This window comes from Panthera onca, chromosome A2 (genome assembly GCF_046562875.1).
Source record: "Panthera onca isolate mPanOnc1 chromosome A2, mPanOnc1 haplotype 2, whole genome shotgun sequence".
In the NCBI taxonomy this organism is placed as follows: domain Eukaryota; kingdom Metazoa; phylum Chordata; class Mammalia; order Carnivora; family Felidae; genus Panthera; species Panthera onca.
Window position 1 is genome coordinate 146,093,206 of NC_138340.1, and position 26,686 is coordinate 146,119,891.

The following is a 26,686-nucleotide window of genomic DNA, read 5'->3' on the forward strand; positions in this document are numbered from 1 at the left end:
TATTCCAGGTACCTCCTATAAATGAAATCATATAGGATTTGTCCTTTTGTGATTGACTTATTTTACCTAGCATAATGTCCTCAAGGTTCAACCGTGTTGTGGCATGTGTCAGCTGCTTCACCTTAACAGAGTAGTGTTTAGAGCTAGCAAGGGACTTTCGAGTTCATTTATTCAACAAACACTAATTAAACAACTGCATTGTGCCAAGCATTATCCTAGGTGCTGTGTGCCTTTTGCTTTTTTCAATTTCTAGTGTGCTGCATTATAAAAGCAAGTGGGGACTCAAACAAGTGACACTCCTTCTTCCTGGTTGCCCCATCAAGCCTGGGCTCTCAGATTCTCTATATGTTCTTTTTAGACATTCACTTCCATTAGGGATTGAGATTTTCTTCATGTTGATGGTTTTCTCTGGGAGAAAGGGTGGGAAGTGAATTTCAGCTTGCCTGGAATTCTGGGTACTTGATTCTTTAGTTCACATTTCTTGCCGATTCAGCTCTCAGCTCTTCTTTTTACTAATTTCGGAGCTGAAATCTGTGTCGGAGACCAGCCTTCGTTATGGACCAGGGTGGGTGTGGGAGTTCAGTTTCACTGCTGACAGGACAAGAGTCCTAATAAAGCCTCTAGCTCCATAATTCCTGACAAAGACTCCTTGGCCCAAACTTACTTAGGCTTCTCTGAGCCCTCTTTTTGACTGGGCCTTGTCCGTGGGCCCTGTCTAAGTCAGTCTTAGCAAAGGATCCTGTGAAGTCATCCCCCAGTCCTTGATATCTGATTGAGTGCCTCATCCTCCGCCTTTGATGACTAAGTCCTTGGTCTGCCTGCGGCAAGAACCCTGTTAGTCCAGTTAAACAAGAAGCCCCCTAGCCCTGATGTCTTCCCTCAGCAGTTTTCCATCTACTGACTGCCCCCCCCCCCCACTGTCTTTACTGTCCTAGGAGTTGAACACAATTGCTCTCTTCTGATGCATGAGCCCTATTGGAATAATCTTGAATAAAGTCTTCCTTACAGTTTCAACAAGGGTCAGAACAATTTTTCTTTAACACTCCCAACCGTGATCTTTGGTTGTGTCCACTCCCCTTGGGCAAGAGCAGAACGAATGATGTAGGGCATAGGGACAGTGGGATGGGGGGAGCCTTTGGGTGTGGGGCTCCAAATTTGAGGATTTGGAGCTCCCAGGACAGACTCGAAGGCCTCAGAGTCCCTGAAGAAGTTGTGGAGATCACGAGTGCCTTTCATATGTTCTGCTATGATTTGGCAGAAAGGACACTAGACTGAGAGTATAGCGAATGTAACAGAGTCTTATTATTAATAATACCGTTAAGCCTTACCTTTACTCAGACCCCAAGGAAAACTGAGATTTTATCCAGACTAACACTTCTTCCTATCCCATTTACCTCCTGTATTTCTACTTTTTTAGTGGAGTCGTAAGAATTAGATGTCAGATTCATAACAGAGGTCACAAACTCTCATCGTTATGACCTGTTCTGGTGAAATTCTCTGACAGGGCTTATGGAGTGTGTGGTCTTGAAGTTGGCTTGGGGTTTCTTTGATAGTCTTCACTTTCTTTCTTATTCTAGAGGTAACTTCATTTCAGGTTTACAGTTTGGCCTCTCCTATCACCGTAAATTCTTTCCAGCACTGTGGGACTTCCCTGTTTATTCAAAAAACACTATTTAAATACCAAGTGATGAGCAACGTGGCACCCTTGGCACAGGCTTTTCCAGCCTGAGGAGCAAGTTCCTGACCTTGTAAATCAAGAGGGTTGGCCTTTATCACTCGAAAGGAATGGAAGAGGCATTGGTAGGTGCCCGTCTGACCTACCATCACAGTTGCAAGGGTGATTGGGAATCGCATTAGCATTTTTGAGGACATGAGTCTGCTTCAGACTCTTTATAAATACAGCTTGACTCAGTCACTCTATGACTGACACCCTTGGGACATGAAGTGGATACTGTTCCTTGGGGCCCTTATTGGGCTCAGCTTCTGTGGCCGAGAAAAGTTTTTTGGGTAAGTTCCTTTTGGACTTACTATTACTATTATTATTATTATTATTATTATTATTATTATTTGGCTAGTTCAGAGATATAGGAGCCAAATGGACTTGAAAATGAATGGCTGATTGTATCTCAGGTGGAGTGGCATTGGGAAAGAAGACATGAGCTTCTGTCCCAGTCCTTCTGGGACAAGTTCCTTCTCTCTCAGGCTCAATTTATCTGTGAAATCAGGACTAGGTGGGCGCCACAGTCCCTCCCCAGCTCCCTAATCTCCCATCAGTTCTCTTACTTCCTAGTTCTTATTTTTAAGGTCAGTTCCAGGCCTTTCCTACTTTCTTCTATATTATGAATTACTGAGAATTACCAGAAAGTGTTTCTAATTTCTGCCATGCTTAGGGGGAAAACTTGGGTCTTATTAGGCTTTTTGCTTTCACCTCTTTGTTAATGGTGAAGGCTTTGTAGAGCTGGTGTTTTCTCATCAGTGCCTGGGACGTGGCGATTGCATAGGTCTTGCCTAGCCACAGCTGTGAAAATTGACACAGAAGGATACACTTGTACACTGCGTGTGTGTGTGTGTGTGTGTGTGTGTGTGTGTGCGTGCGGTGTGTTTGCAGAATGCTTTGCGCTTTGCAGTGGAGAGGACATTTGGGAGGTAGGTGAGATGAAGGGGTGCCTTGGTCCCCCGCTAGAAGATTGAATTCTAGTAACTCATTACCGCATAATGCTTTGCCATTTGCAAAGAGCTTTCATGTGCATTATCTTTTGGATCACGCAGCAACTCTGCCAGGCAGGGGTGTTATTTTCCTTAATTTAAACATGAAAAAACTCAGCCTTAGAAAGGTTAAGGAACCTGCCCAAGGCCACTTAGCTGGTAAGCAGGGGAGCTGCAACTCTGGAGGCAAAACCCATACCCTTTTGCTATCACCCAAGTTAGTCTCCGGACAGAATCCTGTATCTCACAGATATGTCTATATGTGTTAGTTTACTCTCTAATATACTATCTGGCTGGAGGGACTTTGGGGATGCTTATTGACGTAATTACTTATACGAGATTGAGTAATTTTTATGGTGATGATTTCTTTTCACCCCCGGTGTCTACTGTCAAAGAGCTCAGAGGGGTTGGGCATAGCAGGTGGCCAGAGAAGGAGATTTTTCCGCAGGCAGCTCAGCAGTAGGTGTGTAATAACTATGCTCGCTGCCATGTGGGCTGACGCAGAGAGCCGTCAGGCTCTCACTGCAGCTATTCACGTGGCTGGAACAATCTTTATTTCTCCGGATACAGACTTCGCTTACAGCGCACTGGACGGACCCCTGAGTTGAGACGGCAGGGCCCGGCACTCGATCGCCCGCCACAGGGACTTGCACCGAAAGGGCTGCGTGCCTGAGCTAATTACAGCTGTTTTTAACTGCTGCTGTCATCCTCACCCCCCCAATCTGTTCTCATCCTATAGTAGGGAACCCAGTAAGGGTGGTGGTGGAATCCTTCCTAGGGTCCATAGACATGTCCCAGACACTTGGCTCAGTGAACGTTTCTAGCAAGGCCTTTCTGGGCATTCATGTGGTAGGAAGCCAGAACCCAGCTTGGCTGGGGGTTGGGGGGCAGTAGTGATGGAGATGAAGATAATGGTTGCTCTCCCCCTGCCCCCGTCACCCCCTAGCTTGTGTTTCTTTCACCTGACTCCCTACTTCCCCAGTGTGTCTCACTCTGCTGGGGTCTCGTGGCCTGGTCTTCGGCCATCTGAAGGATGGACGGCGGCCAGGATGCCTAGAGGTGCAGGGCAGGCAGAGAACAGGAAGTATGAAATGATGTCTTGGGGTGGCTGCAAAGCCCGGCCGGCGATCTGGGCGAGAAAGGCACAAGGGCCGGGCCTCTTGGCTTTGCCCTCATGGAAATGGGGGAAGGATAGAAGCTTGGCACTAGGGCGTCCAGAACATGGGATGAGTGTGAGGGTGAGTGAGAGGAGGTCACCAGCCATCGCGCTGGTGGCAGCTGGACAGCCCGAGGTGTGGAAGAGGACCAGAGTTAGCAAGAGCGCGGAGATCACCTGTGGGGAGCAGCAGGGGTAGACGAGGCAACTTGCAAATCCCAATATATCCCCTGTCCCGGACCAATCTTGCATTTCCAGGAAGAGTTTGAGGTCTTTGACTGGATTTCCAGATGGCAGAGATAGGTTGGATTCGGCCACCCACACTCCCAGGACCGGGAAGGAGCATTTTGCAAACAGAGACAAGGACAATGAGGGCAAGAAAATGGCTGCCTTTCACCCGGCACCTACTTATGTTCTCTCTGCTTGTAGGCACTGGCGGGCTTACGCTCATGAGAATGATGTTAGATCCCCTCAACCCCCCCCCCCCCCCCCACTTTTTAGGGCCATCTGAAGACCATCCCTCACGTTGCCTCCGGGTTGGGGAGAACCTCATGGCTGATGACATTGGTTCTTGGAGCCTGGGTGTGAGATTGCCAGGAAGATAAGGAAAAGGGCTAGCAACCAGGTAGAGGGAACAGCATGTGCAAAGGCACGGAAGGGCAAAGTACGCGGTGAATTTGGGATTTCGGTGAGGCTGGCGCTGAGAGAGTGTAGGAGGGAGAGGGGGAGGAGAGACAGATGGGGAAGGGCCCCAGTCCGCACCAGCCCTTCGACTCTGCCTCCCTGCACCCCACAGTTTTGTCTTTATCCCCGGTAGCTTGGCTGCGTTCACGGTCAGGGCCAGTTCGATTCACTGTGTTCCGCTGCTGTGTGGACTATGCCCAGGAGTGTGGACGTGCTGTTGTGAACTTAGCACCCTGGGAAAGTAAAACACACGTTCGGGGTGCACGTGTAGCGTGCCGTTCATACTGTCGAGAGCTCCTTGCTCTTGGTTCCTTTTTTTTCTTTTTCTATTCCCATTCCTCCTCCCTCCACTCCTTTTTTATGATTGTTCTAGTCAGCGTTGTGTTTTACAAGATGCCTCATTTTGCCAATCGAGATGTCAGTGCACAGGTGCTCTCTAGAACACTCATTTTAAAGACTCCTCGTTTCTGGAGTGCTGGGGGTGGGTTGCGACAGAGCATAAGTTCGGCAGATGGGGCCCGGGACTTAGCCAGGAGTAAGGATTCCCCTTCTGTTTTCAACCTGTTCCTTTTTTGCGAGGCTGCTTGCCTGCGTCCGGGAAATGGTAGTCTGACTCCCCACCTTCCTAGGGCTGCAGTTCAACTCCTGGCAAGCCTGTTGGGCTCAGGCTGAGACCCCCCCCCCCACCGCCCCAGCCCAGCCAGTGGCTTCTCCAGTGTGGCCTCAACAGCTCCGGGGGGATGGGCTCAGCTGCCCACCTCCAAGGACCCTGTGGAGACTGGACGCCTTGGGAGAAAGTGAGCCCTTGGCATTGGCATTTCCACCAGACCTCCCCCCCGCAGCGGAAGCAACCCTTGCCTCCTCGGGGCTGGACTAGACGACCCCCTGGAGATTCTCCAGAACCTCCCAGAACAAAGTTAGGCCCTGAGAGCCCCATCTGGATCGAGCCGGTTTTCTGATCAGAAGATGCGGATCTGCCACGTGAGGCTGCACATTTAGCTCCCTGTGACAGAACCATTTTCTCTGTCAACAGGTCCTTCAGCCCACAGCCCTCTCCAGCAGCTCTTCCCGCATTCATTCGTGTAAAGGGATGACGCATGTGACAGCGTTGAGTGCGGATTCATTCGGGCCGTCACCTAGCAACGGGCTAATGGCTCCCCTGGCTCCCTGAGCCGGCTGAGGGCACAAAGGCAGCTTTTCAGGCTCGGCCTTCTCCCGCCCACACACAGGACTTCGGGGGGCCTCTGCCCCTGCCGCTGCTGCGGAAGCTAAATGGTGTACACGAAGCGAGTTCAGGACAGACGACAAAGGGGGGCTCGGGACTGGCCGGCTCCCTTCTGGGCCTTCTCAGGGCCCCCTCGGGAGGACTGAATCCCAAGTCAGCCCCAGCACCCTAGCCCGTATTGTAATTCGTATTTGTATAGAGTTCTGGAGCTGGACAGGATTGAGAGACCACCCAGCAAATAGCTAATAACCCTCCGAGGACAGAAGGTCTGTTCTCTTTTCCAGCTCTTTCCAGCACGGACCTTTAGCCAGAGTTTCAGTCCTAGCCCCTGACAGTGAAGAAGTGCTTCTTTATGTCTTGAGTTAGCTTTGCGTGTAACTCAGGAACATTCCTTTCTGCAAAATATATATGTTTTTCATTATAAAGTAATATGACCACATTACAGAAAACAGATACAAGGGGAAAAAAAGTAAGTCATCCATAATCCCACGACCCGGACATAAGCACTGTCAGCATTTGCTATATTTCCGTTGTCTGTTTTTCTTCCAATGCATCTGCTTTTTCCATACTTGTAATCATGGCATACATACAATTTTGTGTCCTGCTCTTTCGCTTAATATTTCCCTTCAAGTTATACTATAAGCCCTTTTTCACATTTGCCACGTAGTCTTATTTTTAATGGCTATACGTTATAACCAAAGACTAGACCGTTTCCTCTCATTCGGCCCAGTTATGTCTGGGAGAGTAGGCTTGGGGTTTATCTGCCAGCTGAAAGCTGACCATTATCTCTTGCTTTTTTTTTTTTCCCTCCCCCTCCAGGGACCAAGTTTTTAGGATTAACGTCAGAAATGGAGACGAGATCAGCAAACTAAGTCAGCTAGTGAACTCAGACAACTTTAAGGTACCTGGTTCTTCTTAGTCCTCTTGGGTATCTCTGACTTTGGTGAGAGACGATTAGCACCGCTGGCGAGGTTGCTCCTGAAGAGTTTCTGTGCGTAGTCCTGTATCAGTCAAGTGCCTCCGCACGCCTAAGAGGGCTGTAGGTCACAGCGCTGCTGTCCTGGGAGATGGGAGGCCTCAGCAGTGGGCTCCATCTTTCTGTCTGCCATCGACTTTTTACTTCTTGGACTTTGCCAGGTATTGCCTTCTGCGTAGGCCTGACCAGACACCGCCGCGAAAAGGGCAGCGTTTGCCCTTGGGCGGAGCCCAGCTCCTCAGGGATCACCCTGGCTTTTGGCAGTTGTTCCAGAAGAATGAGCTCATTGTGCCTTTTACCTGAACTGTCCTTTAACCTGGTTTTATTTCTGTTCTCTTCAGCTCGATGTTTGGAAAGCTCCTTCCACCTTCAGTCGTCTTGTGGATGTCCTGGTCCCATCTGTCAGCCTGCAGCCAGTCAAATCCTTCCTGAAGTCCCAGGGCTTAGAGTACTCAGTGACCATCGGAGATCTGCAGGTGGGTAGAGCAAGGTCCCTAACTGGTCTTGCATAGGCCAAAGCATCCAGAGTGGATCCGAGACGCGTGCAAATCCTGGTCTTATCCTTCTCCATTCTATAGATGAGCTCATTGAGGCCTAGGGAGGTCAAGTGCAGTGACTTGTTAGTGGAACACGTAGTAGAAAAGAGCATTATGTCGGTTAGGGAACTGGGCAGATCTGGATCCAAATCCTGATTTTGCTAACTACCAGCTGTGTGACTTTGGACATGCTATTAATGTCTCGAGCCTCCACTTCTTCCTCAGTAAAATGACACCAGGGAGGACCTACTTCCCACAATTTGTTGAGAAAATTAAGTGATTAAGCGCATGTAAAATGCCCAGCAGTGCCCGGTCTGTCGTAGGTGCCCCGCAAGTACTATACCTCCGTCCCTTTTCGTATTTGAAGTCAGGAGGGAAGAAAAGAGTGTGCGTGTGTATGCGGGGGGGGGGGGGGGGGGTGTGTGTGTCGGAGACCAGTCATGAAAAGCGCCCTTTGAGAAAGAGGGAATGTCACCAACAGTTCTCAGCAGAGGGGACATCACCACCCATCCAGACACCAGCCTCACGACCTGTATCTGAGCAGCAGGACAGTGCCTGGCTCATGTTCTCTCCTTCACCGAGGTGGGTTACGGACTAATTGGTGATTTGGCCCGGGAGTTTCCTGATGGCGTGAGCAGCTGTGAGCTTATTAATCATCCTCACATGTCACAGACATCTGCCAGGAGCCTTCAAAGTATGAGTGGTTATAAGAATTTCTTTGTTTCTGAATGGTTTCCCAAGCTGTGTATTTCAGAGGCACTGGATACCAGATGCGGGCTGATGCCTAGAGAATTCACAGCGTAGAATAACCAAATAGCACATATGTTGCTTTTGGGGAGTAAGTGGGTTTCGAATGGGGTGATGTACATCGGGTGCCAAGAAGTAAGCTTTTATAGATACGGAGAAAAAAATCTGACCCCCTTTTACACCCTGGCATTTGTGTGACGAGGGTGCCGCCATCTTGGCCAGCTCGTGCCAAGACATGGCAGAAACAACACGAACCTCCATGTCCAGTGGGTCACTTCACGACATTGCCGTGTCTTTTTTCAGGCCCTTTTAGATCATGAAGATGAAGAAATGCAACACAATGAAGGGCAAGAGCGAAGCGGTAATAACTTCAACTATGGGGCCTACCATTCCCTGGAAGCGGTAAGTGTCTCAGAGCAGGTTAAGAGAAAGGTCGTCAGAACCCTGGGTTTTGTGACCCGTTTTCTTACTTCCAGGAGGTAGGTGTTAGTCCTTAGCACAACACCCTTTTACTAAGGGGCTACAATGTGAACGCTTCAATTTCTTCGTAATTCTTGGGTCATTTATCTCCCACCAGCACCTAAGAGCACAGTGAAACACAACTGAACATTTTCTCCCACATGTATCCTTCTTTTCTAAGGCAACCCCTTAAAGAAAACCATGGAATAATTACAATCATTTCCGTCCTTGTAATTCAACCTTCTTATACCCCACCATAATCCCTGTATTTTACTCACCCAGATTAAAATGTTACTTATTCCAGGCAAGTAGACAAGTGGTTATTTCCAAGGTTAACCAAATATTTCCACTCATTTATCATGATTACTTACAACGTATATTTGTTCCCTAATGTGTTTTGGTGCTGTGTTTAGTTAAAAACCACTTTATATAGATGACTGACTTTCAAGGTAAGCCAACCCGTACAATAAAACACTTGGAGCAGAAAAATTTAATATGCTATTAGAACTCAAGGAATCAAGAGGGGCTAGAGAAGGGGACCGCATCACATATAGCAGAGTTTTGTTATGACCCTCGATGTCTTCTGCATTAGTCTGGAAGCTCTCTTCTAGCTCAGAACAACACCTCAAAACGAAATTGTTACTCTCCTTCCTGTACCTGCGTACATGTTGTTCTTTTTATCCAAAGACGGTGTTCCTGGCACGCTTTGCATGAGGCATATACTTTGAGTCGTTTTTCTTCTAGATGAGGGGTGATTTCCAAGGTTGACCAACTGTTTTCACTTCTTTCCCCTGATTGTCAGTAGCTTTGTTTATTGTGTATACTTCCAACCGCACTGGCCCTTGATCCCTCTTGTGACCAATGACACGCATCTGCAGAACAGCTGGATAAAGTTAGGAGTTCAGTCCCGGGCCATGGACAAAAGCAGAGCTCAGGGCTCACCCAGGGATCAAACCCATGACGTTAGCTTCGTTAACGTGGGCCACTCCCTAGCTGAGCTTAACCGGTTGCAAATGTCACCCAAGACCCCAGGAACTCCGTCCCCTCGCCTGCCTGCCATGGGATCCTCACTCTCTCAAGCACTTGCTTTTGCCCTCTGGCTCTAGGTGTCCCCCCCCCCCCCTCCCGTGAGGCCCCCCGCTGAGCATTGGTGTGCTATCTCCCTCTTGGCTCCGTCACATGCAGTTCTTTCTAAAAACAGCTTTGAAGAGCTCTCATCCCGTAGCCACTTAGGCCTTCTTACGTCTCTGGTGGGAATCTCATGTTTGCTGTTATTTCTGTCAGTTGCTCGGCCGAGTTTCCCCTCATGCCGGCAGTGTGAATTGGACCCCTCCCTCCGGATATAGCTTGGCGTTGTAACTTTACCTGGGTGACTCTCTTGCCTGTCCTGGCTCGGTGCGGGCCTCCGGCTTTGGCTTCACTTTCTGGGGTCAGTAGGTAGAGTTTCCGGGCCCTTTTCGTGGCTGGAAGGGCTGGTTCCCAGCTGTCAAGTTCCAGCCCCTTGCCCACGCCGGGTCCTGTGCTCTATGTTGCTATTCCTGGTTTGCCGCAAACCCGCAGTGCCCATGGCAGGTGTTTGGTCCCCGTGTTGCGTTTTCTACCTTGCACCCAGATGGCTAATTGTTCCCTTTTCATTTCTTGCCCCTGCGGTGTCTACTTTCTTGAGTTTTAAACTTGGCTGTGGGTTATTCTTATTATAGTTTGCCTGGCTTGCTGTTATGCATGTGGGGGGGGGGGGGGGCGTGGTCTCTTGCTTCTCTGCTCAGTCTGCCATATTGACTGCAGCTCTGATAAACCATTGAAGCTTGATTTTATTTTATATTGACTGCACGTTTTTCTCCTCTGTAAAGCTCCCTCTTCCAATTTTAAGGTCTAAATATAAACTTATTTATTTCCTTCTTTTGACCCTCAAGAGGTTTGAGCAACTAAGATGGATGAACTCTATTGAAATCAAATCAAAAAAAATTGAAAACAAATGGAAGCATTTGTAACTATGATTTACAGTGCTTCACTTGTTCTCTTAAGGCCGATAGAGGAATCTCCAAAGTGGGGTGCTTGCACTACAGGGGGTAAGGAAGACGCCTCACTGGGATGGAGGAAGAAACCTTACAACTTCTATTGATGTTCTATATATGTGTATATCTACTATTAATGCAATTATTAATGTTTTTGTTTCTTTGGGTTGTTTTATAGTGTACGTAGTATATTTTTGTGGTGCATTATTCCAGTGATATAACATACATAATATATGGTATGCACATAGAATACATAACATATGCACATTATAAAACAAATACACACACACGCGCGCACACACACACGCACATAGGGCGTATGGTAATTTTTAAAAAAAAACCTCGTGGAGAAAGTGATCAAAAAGCTTAGAGAGGATCGTTTTTCAAGAACCTTGGCTAAATGGGGCAATTGCTGATTTATCCAGTCTAGTATATGGCGCAAGGCACCACACTGTTGGAGAAGTATCTGCACAAGTCTCTCTCTAGGTTAGTGGCCTATAATTTTATGGACAAATAAAATGTGTTATTTTCTAGAATATTGTTGAAAAGGACTCTTTAGGCAGTTCTTCAAGAATAAGTATTCCAGGGCAATAATGTTGCCAATCCCACGATCACAGGGCTGGTAGAAATCACTGAGATCGGTAAGATGAAATTCGCAGATACCTACCCAGAGCTGAACAAAATTTTTAAACGCCCCTGAGTTCACTTTTTCGTGCTTCAGATTTATCATGAGATGGATAGCATTGCTGGAGATTTTCCTGATCTGGCGAGCAGAGTGAAGATTGGGCATTCATTTGAAAACCGGTCCATGTATGTACTGAAGGTGAGACCCCAGGCTCTTCAAGGGGCCAGACTTGGACTCAGGCACCTGGTCCCTTGTGTCTAGGACCCAGCCCTCAGGCCTCTGAAGGAGACAGCGTCTTAGGATCTCCTTGACTTCAGGGGCGTGGGGAGACATCTACTGGGGTTCAGGTTTGGTCTGACAGAGAGTCCTCTGCTTTTGCCTAATGTGGAACGAGTTAGAACTTAGAAGGAATCCATCCCATTGCAAGCTTTGACTGAAAGGCAGGATCAAAGGGAGTGGGGGTGAGGGGTAGTGGGGGTGCGTGTGGGGTGGGTTCGATTAGTATTCCAGAAAGCTCTCAGATGGGCCACAGTCTTTTGCCCTCATTCCTACCTCTGTAAAGTAAGACAAATGGGGATAGTTCTACAAATTCTCTTCTGCTTTTAGGGGTACTTATTGGAAAAGCAATCTAGGAAGCTAATTTTAGGGTTGATGTAATTTTAAGCCCAGCCTATGCTCCTTGGCTGCACAAAGCCTAATTTCTAGATATTTCTAACAGATTCAGGTCTATATTGGCAAAAGAGGTAGGGAATTTATGGCAGGGACATAAATTACATAAATAATCCAGCCAAATGAATAAAAGGAATTTGGAGATAGGAACCACGGAGCAACTGATGGTGCTAAGCATTTGTCAAATCCTTAGCTTTGTATAAGCCGTGAGGAACCCTGGCTCATAGCGGTGCTTGAATTACCAGCCGGAGGAGATTTGCCACTGAACTGCCTGCCCTAAAATAATCCCCATAAATTTAGATTATTTGCCAATCTGATGCAGACTCTGGCTTCATTAGCACCACACTCTGACCCAAGGCGGCCCAGCCCCACACTAAAAGGCGGGAGCCAGAATTCATTTCATGCCATTTACAAAGAGCTATAGTGAACCTCTCTCTTCCTCCTTTTAAAATCGAATTCATTTATTGCATCAACGAGAACAGGCTGGTTCATGCACTTTTGTGTCTCTCTCTGTCGGGATACCATTTGAGGTCTTTCAAGAGACATAATATTATCTCTAATCACACTGGCATTATAATTCACAATAGCAATTGTTTCCCTTTCCCATTTGCTTCCAACCCGGGGGCAGCTCAAGCTGCCCGGAGCTTCGGCTGGGCCCTGACAGCCAACCAATTAAGCTCCCTGGTCACGGAGAAGCCTGATAAATAGATGGTGCCCTCAGGAACATTTGGTCTCTGAATTATCTTAAATGGATTAAATGAATAGGGGTGAGCTGGGGAGAGGAGAGGTGAGTGGAGACGTGGGCAGGAGGGTCATTTTCTGGCCTCTTTCTCCTTCCACAGTTCGGCACTGCAGAAGGCGGGCGGCGGCCGGCCGTTTGGCTGAACGCAGGCATCCATTCCCGGGAGTGGATCTCGGTGGCCACAGCGATCTGGACTGCGAGGAAGGTCATGTCGCCTGGTATTAGCTGAGAATTCCGGTGGGCCAGGGGTGCCCCCGCAGCATCCCATGAGGCTGGGCCTGGGGGACGAGGTGGGAAGGCACTCTGCATAGACACAGTAGGCTGGGGGCCTTTTCGGATCAGAGAAGCAAGAGGTCAGAGCCCCTTGGTCAGGGCACTGCGGTTAAATGACAAAGTGCATTCATGGCAACGAGCAAGCTAATGAGCTGCAGAGGTGGCCCCGAAACACTGACCCGCAGTCAGCCCCGCAGAAAGGGAGCAGAGTCTCCTCAGCAGTGAAACTCAGACGAGCTTTGCCTTCAGTCCCATCCTAGCCCTCCAGACCCTCGAGGACCTCATGTTGTCTCCGTGTCCCTCCGGAGGGTCTGCTTTAAGGCAGCGCTAGGGAGAGGAAGGGTGCTGCGCGTGGAGGATTTATTTTCCCGAAGCTTTAGCGTGGGGGCCCAGATTCCCCCCAAACTATCATGATATGTGGCTCTTCCCTCCCCTCTTCCCACCCCCTGGAAGGAATGAATAAACCAGGCAGCCCTGGACTCCTTGCAAATGTTGACGTCCTCATTGAGCCATGTGCCCCCAGGTTTCGAAGTGCTCCAAGAGCTTTGCACGGGGCCGTGTCTATGAGGGCGGCAGGGAGGCTGCAGAGGGGCATCTGGGGAAGATACACCGGCTTAGACCTAGCACCCCAGCCTGCCCTGGCATCGCTGACGAGCTTCTCGTCTCTGCTCAGATTGCATCTGATTACGGGAAGGACCCAACCATCACCTCCATCTTGGAGAAAATGGATATTTTCTTGTTGCCTGTGGCCAATCCTGATGGATATGTGTACACACAAAGTCAAGTGAGTAATACTGAGCGGGCCGGGCTTGGAGTTAAGGAGAATTGGTTGAATCCCTTGCTTTGCCGCCTGCATAGCTGTATGAACGTGGAGAAAACTCGCACACGTGTGCATGTTAGGAGCTCTCTTGGGCTCTCGTTTTTCAGTCTCTCTCTGAGCCGAGAGTCACCAGGGAATATTTTTGTTAGAGAGAAGAGTCTAATGAACTCCCTGTCATGGCTCTTGAATAATTATCAACACTTTACCAATCTTCTTTTCATTTCTTTCCCTCCCACACCTTTCCCCCCTTTTCTTTAAAAGCAAATCCCAGACATCAGGTTATTTTACCCCGAACTCCTTTAGTATGCATCTCTAGTCGATGATAATTAAAACAAAACAAAACAAAACAAAACAAAAACCCAAACAATACACCACTGTCACCTTTTAAAAAATGAATGGAAGTTCTTTCATATCATCTAATTCCCCCAATTATCTTTAAAATGTCTTTTGACTCAATTTAATGAAATCAGTACCCACATAAGGCCTGCGCTTGTATTTGGTTGTTCTCGCTCTGCAGGCTTTTTAAATCTACAGCAGTTATCCACCCCCGCCCCACACGCATCTTCTAAAATGTCATTCATTTGTTGGAGAAATCGAGTAAATTGTCCTGCAGAATGTCTCACGTTCCGAATTTGGCTGATGGCTTCTTTGTTGTGTGTCATTTGTTTCCGGATCCCCCATATTTCCTATTCACTGGCAGTCAGATCTTGAAGTTTGACTGGATTCAGGTTGGTTTTTTAGGCAAGAATAAAATAGTTGCTGTGCACTTCCTGTCACTCGCGCCAGCGATCATTTGGGTATATGATGTCTGTTTGTCCTACTTTTGCTGAAACCGAGAGTTATCCGGTGGGTTCAGGTGGTATCAGGCTGGTTCTTGCATTATAAGGTCCTTTTTTTTTTTTTTAATTTTTTTTTAATGTTTATTTTTGAGAGAGACAGAGACAGAATGCGAGGGGCAGAGAGAGAGAGGGAGACACAATCGGAAGCAGGCTCCAGGCTCTGAGCTGTCAGTACAGATCCTGACGCGGGGCTTGAACTCACGATCCGTGAGATCATGACCTGAGCCGAAGTCGGACGCTCAACCGACTGAGCCACCCAGGCGCCCCAATAAGGTTCTTATCAGGACACTTTGGGGGAGTCCTTCTCTCTGAGCCAGAAGGGCTAAGCCTTTCCTTCCTGGGAGATGAGCGGAGACGGCTCAGTCACTGAGGACCGGAGCCCCGGTGAAACTCCAGGCAGAGCCACAAGCAGCTTGTCCCCTCGGTGGTGCCCGTCTCCATCATAGACCCCAGAGAAAACCTTCGCCTCTCCTGTGCCCTGACCCGTCTCTGGATGTGTGTTCCTTTCTTGATGGACTTTTCAGAACCGATTATGGAGGAAGACACGGTCCATATATCCTAGAAGCCGTTGCGTTGGTACTGATCCAAACAGAAATTGGAATGCTAGTTTTGCAGGTAGGTTGGGGACATGGTTTTCAAAGCCTGGACCACAGGGCTCCCAGGTGGCGGCGAGGGAGCCAGTTTCTAGGCTGGCTCCATTCCTGCTTCACTGAGAGACTTGGGCCAGTCCCTTACACTATGTCTTGGGTTTTTGTGTTTCTTGTTTTGGATAATTCTGAAAAGGAGCAACTCTGCAATTCTTGTTCTCCTAAAAGAACACTAACATTTGGGGCACTTGGGTGGCTCAGTTGGTTAAGTGTCAGACTCTTGATTTCAGCTCAGGTCATGATCTCACGGTTCGTGAGTTCGAGCCCCGCGTCGGGCTCTGCGCTGGCCGCTCAGAGCCTGGAGCCTGCTTCAGATTCTGCATCTCCTTCTCTCTGCCCCTCCTCCTGCCCCCCCCCCCCAATAAATTAAAAAAAAAAAAAAAGAAAAGAACACTAATGTTTGAGAAACTGTTGTAGTCTTGGATATACAGATCCATGCCTTATACCCTGGTCACCCCGCTTCTCTTGGGCGGGTGGCTGGATAGATGGACGGGTTCCTGGTGGTAACTCGCAAGAGGGCAGCTTGCCTGCCACACACACCGTTGGCGGGGACAATAATGTGTCTGTGGGAAAGGAGCTGATAGAAATGTGGGAACTGAGGGCATCAAAGTGAAGTCAGATCTTCCCACAACTGGGGTGGTTTTACACTCATGCCAAATACCTCAGGGAGCTCTGTTGTGGAGTACAGAAGGCAGTATTTCTAAATGCCTGTCAAATACGAGACTTTGGCCACAACAATAGATTATTTTTGGCAGCCCTTGGCCATTAAGATCTGAACCAAGAGAATGAGTTGACACCAGAATAAATGGAGTCATTTTCGTTATTAATTGGTCTTCATATTAATTATCTCGAATACTTGTTAATTACAACCCATTGTCAGGTATGATATTAATTATTTATGACAACTGTTGAGCGATACAATACAAGGTCAACTCTATCCGTTTAAAGGATTCCTCCCAGTTTTCCTCCTCTGGAGGCAGATGCAGTACCCTAACTTCCCACTTCTGCGCCCTCCCTGCCATGTACGCAGAGTGTGGACTGACTAGTCTCTTGCGGGGGGTTCTAGCATTGACCTGTCCACTGCCAACGCCTTCCGCCCTTCTTCTGGGTTGAGTGTCCTGCATTTCTGTTTTCTTGCCTACGGGTTAATCTTTCTGCTTGGGCCACCTCCCCACCCTCCACAGGAGAGGGAGCCAGTGACAACCCTTGCTCTGAAATATACCACGGACCCCATGCCAATTCGGAAGTGGAGGTGAAATCGGTGGTAGATTTCATCCAAGAACATGGGAATTTCAAATGCTTCATCGACTTGCACAGCTACTCACAGCTGCTGATGTATCCGTATGGATACACAGTGAAGAAGGCCCCAGATGCTGATGAGCTGGTGAGTGATGGGCTACCTTCTCCGTAGAAGCCCTGGGCCTGCTCGACCCTGGGGTGCTGCCACAGTGGTTGTTCTCCAGCTTATAGGGAAAGTCCGGGAGCTTGGGCTTATTTCATCGGGCCGGGTCTTCTCTCTCTGCCCTTTGGAATGTGCCATCAGACCTCCTGGGGGCAGGTAGAAGTCCGTTCTCATTATTTCTGTGTTTGCTGTGAGTTTCAAGGACTGTACCCTGCACCTGTCCTTTCCTTCTCAATTATTTTTCTGACCAAAATGTGTTACGGACCCACTGCTTGCCAAGAACTGTGGGTGGCACTGTGGAGGGTCAGGGGGAGGTGCTCCTCATTCTGGTCAAGGTATAACTTAAGTAGGGTGCAGGCTACAGCCTAGGGGTGCTCCGTGTCACATACAGTGACTCGCCCCAGGATGTGAACAGGCACTCAGGGTGGACTGGCTCAAGCAGGGCTGCACCTGCAGGGCGACTGCGCGCTTCTCCCACTGTGCTGGTCGGTTCGAGAGCGCCCCCCTGCCCAGGGCCATAGCTGGCCTATAAGCCTCCCGGCAGATGCAGGCCTCATGCTAGGTGTGGACTAGATTCTGGTCTCAGACAGGCATTCTGCATAGGGCACATCCACATACGGTGGCCCCGTCTCACTTCCACTCCGGGAACGCCCAACTCTTAGAAGGTTTCCTCTGGGACGTAACTTGGCCTTCTCACATGTTCACGACCACGACATTCCCGTCCCTCGGGAGGGGTGAAGATGGTGGTGTATTTACTAGATTCCCAATGGGCTGGTGAGCAGCCCTCCACATCTCTGTGTATCAGGCTTTGGCTCTGGTTGGATGGGAAGGAAGGAGACCAGAAGGGAAACCCAGGGGAGGGGCCGAGAATCTTCCATACCATTGCAGTGCAGAACAGCTGGGGGATGTCAGGCTGTGGGATCCATTCTTTCTCACTCTGCCGATTCCCCCTTCTAGGACAAGGTGGCAAGGCGTGCGGCCAAAGCTCTGGCTTCCCTGTCGGGCACGACGTACCAAGTGGGTCCTACGTGCACCACTGTCTGTAAGTACTCGCTGTGTGCATCGGTTATTTAGAAAATGCTTTGAGAGGAAACTTGAGAAGAAGGAAGCGGGAGAAGAGCTGCAAGTTAGGCTTTACCGCACTGTAGCCGGATTGTTAGTTGTTAGCGGTAGACCAGATTTGTGTCAAGCCTGTGTGATCGTCCGTGCTGCAGGTGTCGTCCTCATCGGTACCGTCACCACTGCTGGGCCATTTATCACACGCCCACAGTGAGGTGAGTCCTGCTGGACTGCGTTCCTCACATTCCAGGAAAGATCCTGACGTAGGATTTTCAAAGGAAAATTCAAAGGAAAGCCACCTTTGGATCGGCAGACCGAGGTGGTGGTACTGAGGGTGGGGAGGGGGGTTCGCTCACCTTCCCGTCAGTAGTGAGCACGTGTTGGAGCACAGCATGCTGGGATCTGGGATCTTCTGTGCAATGGTTAACATCAAGCCGAACCGCCCGCCCCCCCAAAAAACCTCTACCGAGACTCCAAACCTGAAGGTGGTCTTGAGGCTCATTACCTACAGCTTCAACCTTTGTTCTGGTTTCTCACTGAAGTGTCTCATCTGAGCATTTCACTCTGTTCCTGCTGAGAACCTTCCGGTTCCCTTATTCTGTGAGCCTGATCTTTAAAGGTCAAATTGAAGAATATTCTCGTTCTCTACGAGTCTAGCTATCAAGGGGAAGTAAAAATACAAACACGAGGAGCACAATTCTGGCACCTTTTAAGATGGTGCCCTTCTTTCCCCCCCGCCCAGTGCCTCCTCTGTAGGTAACTTTCCGACAGTTGGTCCACCCTCAGAGCCCCTGCAAACTTGCTGATACTTCTGTCCTCTTCCATCCCATGACCGTGCCATCCAACTGCTTCATCCTCGGCTAGCTTGTCCCTTTCGCCTTCCCCTTCTGGGAGGATGCTCCATCCGCCCTGCTGGGCCCTCTGGACTCTGACCTCAGCCCTCTTGTCTGCCTTTCATACACCGCTGCCATCATGGCCACCGCCACCGCCACCGTGCTGTATAAAGCAATTAGCCTGATGTTGTCATTGTGTGGCTAATTGCAGCAACCGTCCATTAATTATTCATGGTTTATTGTTATTAGTGTTGTTAAATGGGGCCCCCTCAGAGGAGAAGCACGTCAGGAGAGTCTCCATTCTCTGCTTAATTAGTGAGGACAGAGTTCGGGACTACAGAGAGCTAGAGAGACTTGGTAGGAGTCCTTTGACGAGGCCTTCTCAAAAGAGCTTTGTGGGTCACCACAGTCGGGGCTTTGGGGTCAAACTCCAGTTTAAAAGATGGCCTTGTCGTCCCACATCAAACGCATTCTTTCCAGCTTAAGCTGTGCCAAAATCAAGAGATACTCGTCGGACTCCTCCAGAGCGAGAGGAAGAAGGCTCTTCTGAGTGTCGTCCAGGAGACATAATATTTCCTAAGTCTTTCCAGAGTGCATCTTCTGTATTCTTTAAAGGCTTTGTCTGCCCCCTTGGCTTTCCAAAATGTAATCAATTTTTGTGTAATAACACCCCAATTCTATGGGTTATTATTGCATGTGCTACACGAATAGTTGACATTCGTCCCTTCAAGTGCTGGACCTTTTCTTAGGTTAACCATTTTAGCTGAAAACAGTTGTCAAGTGAATTTCATACTTTCTTGCCTTCTTTTTCTTTTTCCTATTTTTGAGAGAGAGCGAGAGTGTGCAAATGTAAGCGGGGGCGGGGCCAAGAGAGAGGGAGACAAAGGATCCAAAGCAGGCTCTGTGCACACAGCAGCGAGCCCGATGTAGGGCCCGAACTACTGTGAGATCATGACCCGAGCCAAAGTCGGACCCTTGACCGACTGAGCCACCCAGGTGCCCTGCTTTCTTGCCTTCTTAAACAGAGCATGGACAAGAGATTTAAGCTCCTTTTTTTCATGATGGAGTGGCCTTCTGAGCATCATTGGTTATGTCCTGAAGGCTTTCTGTGCCATACCGCGTTTTCAATCCCTGTGCTGGACAGCCCCAGCCCATTTTGCTTCTTTAATTCTTGTGTTTGCGTTAAAGAGTTTTCATGTCCCCTTCTTCTGGTCAGACTGTGCGGCTTCAGGCCACCTGCCTCTAGCAACCCTCGCCCCTTCCATTCACTGATTCTGGTCTACTCAGGGCTTGGACACAAGTTCTCTGGGCTCATCTGACTCGTGAGGATGAAGGATGTTCATGACAGCATCGTTTATAGTCACGGAAGACTGGTGAACACCTAAATGTCCGTCAGTACAGTACTGAATAAAAGCATTCACACGGTGAGACAGTGTGCCCCCCCCCACAAATGAATGAGGTGCATTTATATGTGCTGATAGGGAATAATTTTCCAATGTTAATTTAAAAAGACAGTGGGGTTTTTTTAGTGTTTATTTGTTTATTTTGAGAGAGAGAGAGAGAATGAGTGGGGGAGAGGCAAAGAGAGAGAGGGAGAGAGAGAATCCCAAGCAGGCTCTGCATGGTCAGCACCGAGCCCAGCTCGGGGCCCGATCCCATGAACTGTGAGATCACGACCTGAGCCAAAATCAAGAGTCAGACGTGTAACCGACTGAGCCACCCAGGTGCCCCTACGTGTGTCTTTTTTTTTTTTTTTTTTTTTTTACGTGTGTCTTTAATAGCATATTAGTAGTGTGTTCCCACTCGTGTTAAAAGAGTGGGTAGATTCTGAGCAGAGACCCAAATAAAGTGAAGTACGTGCACTTGATCACTTTGCTCAGCAGAGATCTTCTTGGCTCCTTCCTGAATTCAAAAGGTATTCTGAAATACTTGAGTTTGCCATATAAATAACCTCTAGAAATTTCTGGTGCCATCATCTGTTTTTTATTCAGCCTTTTCCCAGGGTAGAGAAGGACGTGGTAACCGCACAAGGATTTCGGAGACTATAGGAGGGTCTGTTCCGTAACCTCAGGGGGCGTGTCATCGCAGTAGAAGCAGCATCTCTAGAAAAATCACAAATGCTATCATGGGAAACAACCCTCAGGAATTGTGGGAAAACAAAAGGAACCCATGTCTTCATTTAACAGACGTGTACTCTACTCAATGGACTGGGAGGAGGTTGAAGAAAGCACGGGCTTTTATCAGCAGAGGGACCCGGGTTTCAATTCCAATCCTGCCATTTTCCGTCTGTATTTCCTTAGGTAAATTACCCACTCTGAGCCTGGATTTCCTCATCTGAAAAATAAGGACAGTGTTACCCACCTCACTGGGGTTTTTATTTTTTATTTAAAAAAAAATTTTTTTTTAACGCTTATTCATTTTTGAGACAGAGAGAGAGAGACAGAGCATGAATGGGGGAAGGTCAGAGAGAGAGGGAGACACAGAATCTAAAACAGGCTCCAGGCTCTGAGCTGTCAGCACAGAGCCGGACGCGGGGCTCGAACTCACGGACCGCGAGATCATGACCTGAGTCCGCCCAAGTCGGACGCCCAGCCGACTGAGCCACCCAGGCGCCCCTCACTGGGGTTTTTAAAGATTAATGAGGTCATACACGTAAACTTTCCAATATAATGACGGGCTCGTGGTGGATGTTCAAGAAATGATAGTTGCTGTGGACGTCATTATTTGGCGATTCAGTGTCACCCACACTTTGCACTTTTAGCCAGTTTCTGCTCTAGTAGAGTTTGGCTGGGAAGTAGCAGGAAGGTAGGCCTCTTTCCTTTCCCCAGCCTTTTGGCAAAGGGACAGCCTCAAGGGCATGCTTCTTTCTCTCCGTGTATCCCTTATCTCTTGCTATGTAAAGAGTTATCCTAAAACTTAGCAGCTGAAAATAATATAAACATTTATTTTCTTCCGCTGTCTCCCTGGGTTAGGAATTCAGGAATGGCTTAGCTGCGTGACTCTGGCTCAGGGCCTCTCCTGAGGTTGCTAGTCTAGTTCCAAGGCTAGAGTCATTTAAAGGCTCGACGGAGCCGGATAGGTCTGCTTCTAAAGTGGCTCACTCAGGTGCTTCCCAAGCGTGCTGAGTATCAGCAGGACGCCTCAGTTCTTTGCTACATAGACCTCGTCACCGTAGGACGCTTTCTGACTGTCCTACTTGGCTTTCCCCAGAGCGAATGATCCAAGAGAGCACGGTGGAAGCCACAGTGTTTCTGGTCTAGCCTTGAAGGTCACACACCATCATTTCTGTAGCCGCCTGTCAGTTACCCAGGCCAGGTCAGCCCTACTCACTGTCGGAGTGCACCGTGCAAGGATGTGAAGACCAGGAGACCAGGATCACTGGGGCTGTCTCGGGGGCTGCCTATCATACTCTGTGCAGACTGGTTCTGAGTGACCTGAAGGAGTCTCCACAGTGAGTTAGTGACAAGGTGGGCCTAAGGGTTTAAAAATCTCTTGGCTTGAGACTGTTGAAGATGCTCATCAGGCCAGTGTTCATGGGTCGTAGGCCTGATGACCTACAGAAAGGACTCTAGGGCCCTAAGGAATCACGGGCAGGCTGAACCCCTGGCTCCTTCCCTTCTAACCCTGAAAGAAGCTGGGCTTCAAAGTGTTTTCTTTTCTGACTTACAGACCCAGCTAGTGGGAGCAGCGTTGACTGGGCATACGATAATGGCATCAAGTATGCGTTCACGTTTGAGTTGAGAGATACCGGCCACTATGGCTTCCTCCTGCCAGCCAACCAGATCATCCCCACTGCCGAGGAGACCTGGTTGGGGCTGAAGACCATCATGGAGCATGTGCGGGACAACCTCTACTAGACGAAGAGCCCCACCCTGACCCTGTCTTCCGTCATTTATCCCCGCGTCTGCCTGCCCGCTAAAGCACTACTAAAGGGAGCTTGTTCTTTCACGTGTGAGTCAGAGCCCTCTGGCTTTGTGGGGCACGCAGGGCAGCCCCTCTCCGGCCCTCATCCTTGAAGCTCGTATGTTCTGGTGGTGGACCTTAGAGAGGCGCTGCTGCTACCCTGCTGTGTTTTGGTCCTGCTGTTTCACTGGGCCCTTCGTAGGCCCTTCCGTTCATGTGATTGTCTGGGTAGGCCACACGTAGGGTCACTCCTTACTGGGTGGCATGCCTCTACCTCATTTTTGGAACAAAAAGACATTGAACGTGGTTCTCTAGCCTTATCCAATCTAGCCTAGCTGGTGACCTTGCTCTGTAGGCCCCAAGAGCACCCCTAGCTGGTGACCTTGCTCTGCTGGGGCCCCAAGAGAGGCATCATGGGAGAGACCATGGCCCGTCTTTGAGATCAGTCTCTGAGATGACACGGAGCTTCCTTTCATTTATCTCACTCCTTCTTGAATATATTTGTCTTTGAAAAATAAATCTTGTAGGGCTATCCGTGGAGGTCTTCCTCTTTTGTTTTCTTTTGTTGGGTTTTTGTTTGGTTTCGGTCTGATACAAAGTAGTGGATCACTCCTCCTCACTGGGCCCCAAATTCCCAGATACAACAGTCCCGATCACGGTCTTCCCTTTGTTAGGCGGTGGAACTGGGATCGCAGAAGGGGATCTGTGTCAGTGTAGGTTCCGCTCACCCAGGAACCCTTAATGAAGGGGTGAGCTAATAGCCGGATGGCTGAATTACCCCCATCTGTCCTAATGGGCTCACCTCTACTTTGCCTTTTGAACTTACTTCAAAGATCTTGCCCTCGCCCTACAGGTCCTCAATCACTCCTCTGGCCTGGATAATCTCACCACCCCGGCACATTCCTGTTTGTGCTCTGGTGCACCTTGTGTTTCTTTTGGTCTTAAAGTCAACTTCTTCTGTTTTGCATCCCGGGCCATGGGCGTCAAGATGGTGCAAGGATTCATCAGTCAGGCTTCTCTTGTTCCGTTCCTCCTCAGCACGTACCATCTGTCCTTTTTCCCCCCCTTTTTTTCAAACGTGTCCGTAAATCTTATCCTTCTGCCTAGGATTTGTGCGGCATCTGGTGTGTGCTCTTGGCCAATAAATATTCAGTATGAGTCTCATGATCACCTCCTATTCTTCGCCTTCACCTGAATGGAACCACGCCATGGTTTTGAATATGCAGCTCTTTCAAATGTCAAATGTCAATTTTAATCCCCGTCTGTATCGCGTGACATGTAGGAAGGCCTTGTCCATCAGGCCCAGGGGCCTCCAGGGCAGTGTTACCTTGGTGATTTTGCTCTGGTCCTGGGTCTCGTTCTTAGTTTTTCAGCTCAGAAGCTTGATATTCTCAGTATCCGTGTTGATTAGACTTGGGGATGCTGACTCACGCCCACAGAGCTCAGATGAGGCAGATGATAAAATCAGAATACGAATTTATTAATTTACATCATGGCATGTAACTGTTTAGTGGATTGAATCCTCACGTCGGTCTGAACAGTACATTCTCTCCCTGTAGGCAAGATACATGGGAAGCCAAATTATAATCAGAAGGTTGTTTAGTGAGCGGGGCGTCAGAGCAAGGAAAGTTAATTACAGTCTATGATTAGAATTTTTAATGGTATCCAGTTCTAATAGCATGATATATCCAATTCTATAACCAGAAGACACCTGCCAGCCAGCCAGCTGGTCGCTTGTGCTGGCTAGTCAGGGCTGCCTTGGACTAGACAATGCCCCAGTGGGCATGACAGTGCTTGCCTCTGTGACTCGCCTATAACCTGGCTCTATTTATAGACCTTCTCACCCCCAAGACTGAGATTGTCCTTTGGATTCCTTGAGGGAAAGATTTCTTACACAACACAGGAAAAGCCATAAAAGGAGTACCTGTGACTGTAATAAAACTAAGAGCCTCCGTTCCTTAGAAGACACCATAAAGAAAGTGAGAAGTGAAGTTATAAACTAGAAGGTATTCACTATATTCATAATACATACAACAAAAGACATATGAGGAATCCCGACAGATCAATAAGAAAAGCACAAATAACCAGTAGAAAAATGGACAAAAGCTATGAGCAAGCGTTTCACAGAAGAGGAAGCAGGTATATCTGATAAACATATGAAGAGGGGCACCTAGGTGGCTCACTCGGTTGAGCGTCTGACTCTTGATTTCGGCTCAGGTCGTGATCTCCTGGTTCATGGGATTCAGCCCTGCATCAGGCTCTGTGGAGCCTCCTTGGGATTCTCTCTCTCCCTCTCTTTCTTCCCCTACTCCACTCACTCTCTTTCTCTCTCTCTCAAAATGAATAAATAAACTTAAAAAAAAAAACATATGAAGAGATGGTTACTGATTGAGGACATAGAAGTCAAGACCACAATGAGATGCCATTCTATACTCGTTCAACTTATAACAATCAACACGTTGGAGAGGGGGTGGATGATAGGATCTCATATATTATTGGTGGGCATGTGAATTCATAAAACCACTTTGGAAAATAGTTCGGCGTTATCTTCAAAAGTTCACACTTCATGGTCTAGCTGTTTCACCCCAGGCATAAACCCAAGGAATTCTTGCACATATACAACAGGAGACATATATGAGAATGTTCACAGCAACCCTGTTCATAATAGCAAAAACCTAAAAACAACTCAAAAGCCCACCAGGGGGAGAATGGGCGAATAAGGTGTGGCATTTTCACATACTGGAATACTCTACAACAGTCAAAACAAAATTTAGTATGACTTCCTTTCTAGAAAGTTCCAAATAATGGAACAAAATACAAATAATAATTCCTTTTCAGGAAGACATGTAAAATTTGACAGAACTGTATAAAAAGGGAAGAAAGATAGGAGACATGCTCAGACCTCTGTTCCTGTTCAAGTGCACGGATTCCCAGCTGCCATGAGTGTTTTCTGCCAGCAGCTCCATTCCTCTCTGGAGAATTGCCGCTAGCCAGCTGGGGGCTGACTCACCCAGGAAGCCATGCACTTGCTTTTTCTGTATCACCTCCCCAAATGTCAGCCAATGATTGACTGACTCTGGGGCACAAACACCTCATCTTCTGCCTCAACGTAGGGTCATACCGTGGGGCAGTGTGTGCTCCAGAGCTCTGAATACCATTTCCACCTGATTCCACATCCTTGCTTAGCCTTTTTACTCTGCCCTGTCCTGCTTCCCAAACTCCCCTTCCCCTGAGAACTCCCTCAATAAGTCACCTAAACAGGATTCCCATCTCAAGCTCCATTTCCAGGGGCATAGACATAAGACAACAGGAAATGAAGAGCCTGGGTTCTGAATGATGATTACCTTAGATGGGGAGGGGCAGGAGGATGAGTTAGGGGTAGGAACCTTAGGGTTAAATGCAGGGCCTTAGCTTGTGTTGTAGGTTCTGTCTTTTTTTCAGGTATTTTTTACCCGATTTAAAAAAAAAAAACCAAACTAATTCAACAGCGAAATAAATCATAAAAGAGGGCCACACATGTATCAATGAGGAACATGCCATTAGCCAAGGATTATGATTAATCTATTTCTGTGGACCTGAAGTCCGGTTTTAAAAATGTTTGTAAAGATACAGATTTCAACAAAGAAATGTTTGTGTCACAATGCATCAATATGCATTTTTTGAATGTCTAGTGTGTGCCAGGGACAGTTTTAGATGCTGGCAATGCACTGGCAAACAAGGAGACAAAATCCCTTCTTGCATGGAGTTTCATTGTAGCTGGAGAGACAGAAAGTACTCCCGAAAACAAATGAAAAATTTTAATTCGGTTACTGAGAGCTGCCATAAATAAAAGAAGACGGGCTGCTGTGAGGAGAGAGATGTGTAGTGGTGGGGCCTGTAGATTGGGAAAGTTCGAGAAGATGGTATTTGGGCTTGTGTTATAGAATTATTCTTCACTCTTTTCTTTGTATTCTTTTTGTACTCCCCAAGCCGTATGAAACATGTGGGCTAGATGTTATTATCCACATTTTGCAGGTGGAAAAATCTCAAGAGCAGTATGTTTCTTGCCTCTGGCAAATAATATTTTCTGTTCTCTAAGTGAAGACCCCATCGAAAAAGAGAAGGCTTGAGCCATTAAGCATTCATGGACACAACTTAAATTTCTGAAACACACTGAACTTTGAAAGGCTTTCATACCTCATCAAACCAGTCTCTGTGGAATTTTCCACTATTAAGGACACCAGTGGGGATGGAAAAGGGATAATCCATTGATAATGGAAAAAAGTATTTTGAGTCCTCTTTTTTTTTTTTTTTTTTGCAGTACTGGGGGTGGGGTGGGGTTTGCCGAGCCATTCCTAAGTCTTACACCCAGTCTTGTTGGGGTCCAAAAA

General features: G+C 48.1%; 1 protein-coding gene across 1 annotated transcript; it reads left to right on the plus strand.

Moving 5' to 3' along the window:
* Window positions 1-924: 924 nt before the first annotated feature.
* Window positions 925-22,647, plus strand: CPA4 (carboxypeptidase A4). Its single transcript, XM_078439493.2, has 11 exons — window positions 925-2,007; window positions 6,591-6,672; window positions 7,089-7,223; window positions 8,334-8,432; window positions 11,226-11,327; window positions 12,641-12,745; window positions 13,487-13,597; window positions 14,997-15,087; window positions 16,304-16,503; window positions 17,479-17,563; window positions 22,083-22,647. Exons 1-11 carry the CDS (start codon window positions 1,940-1,942, stop codon window positions 22,268-22,270), a joined length of 1,266 nt encoding a protein of 421 aa, XP_078295619.1. The 5' UTR covers window positions 925-1,939; the 3' UTR covers window positions 22,271-22,647.
* Window positions 22,648-26,686: the final 4,039 nt, after the last annotated feature.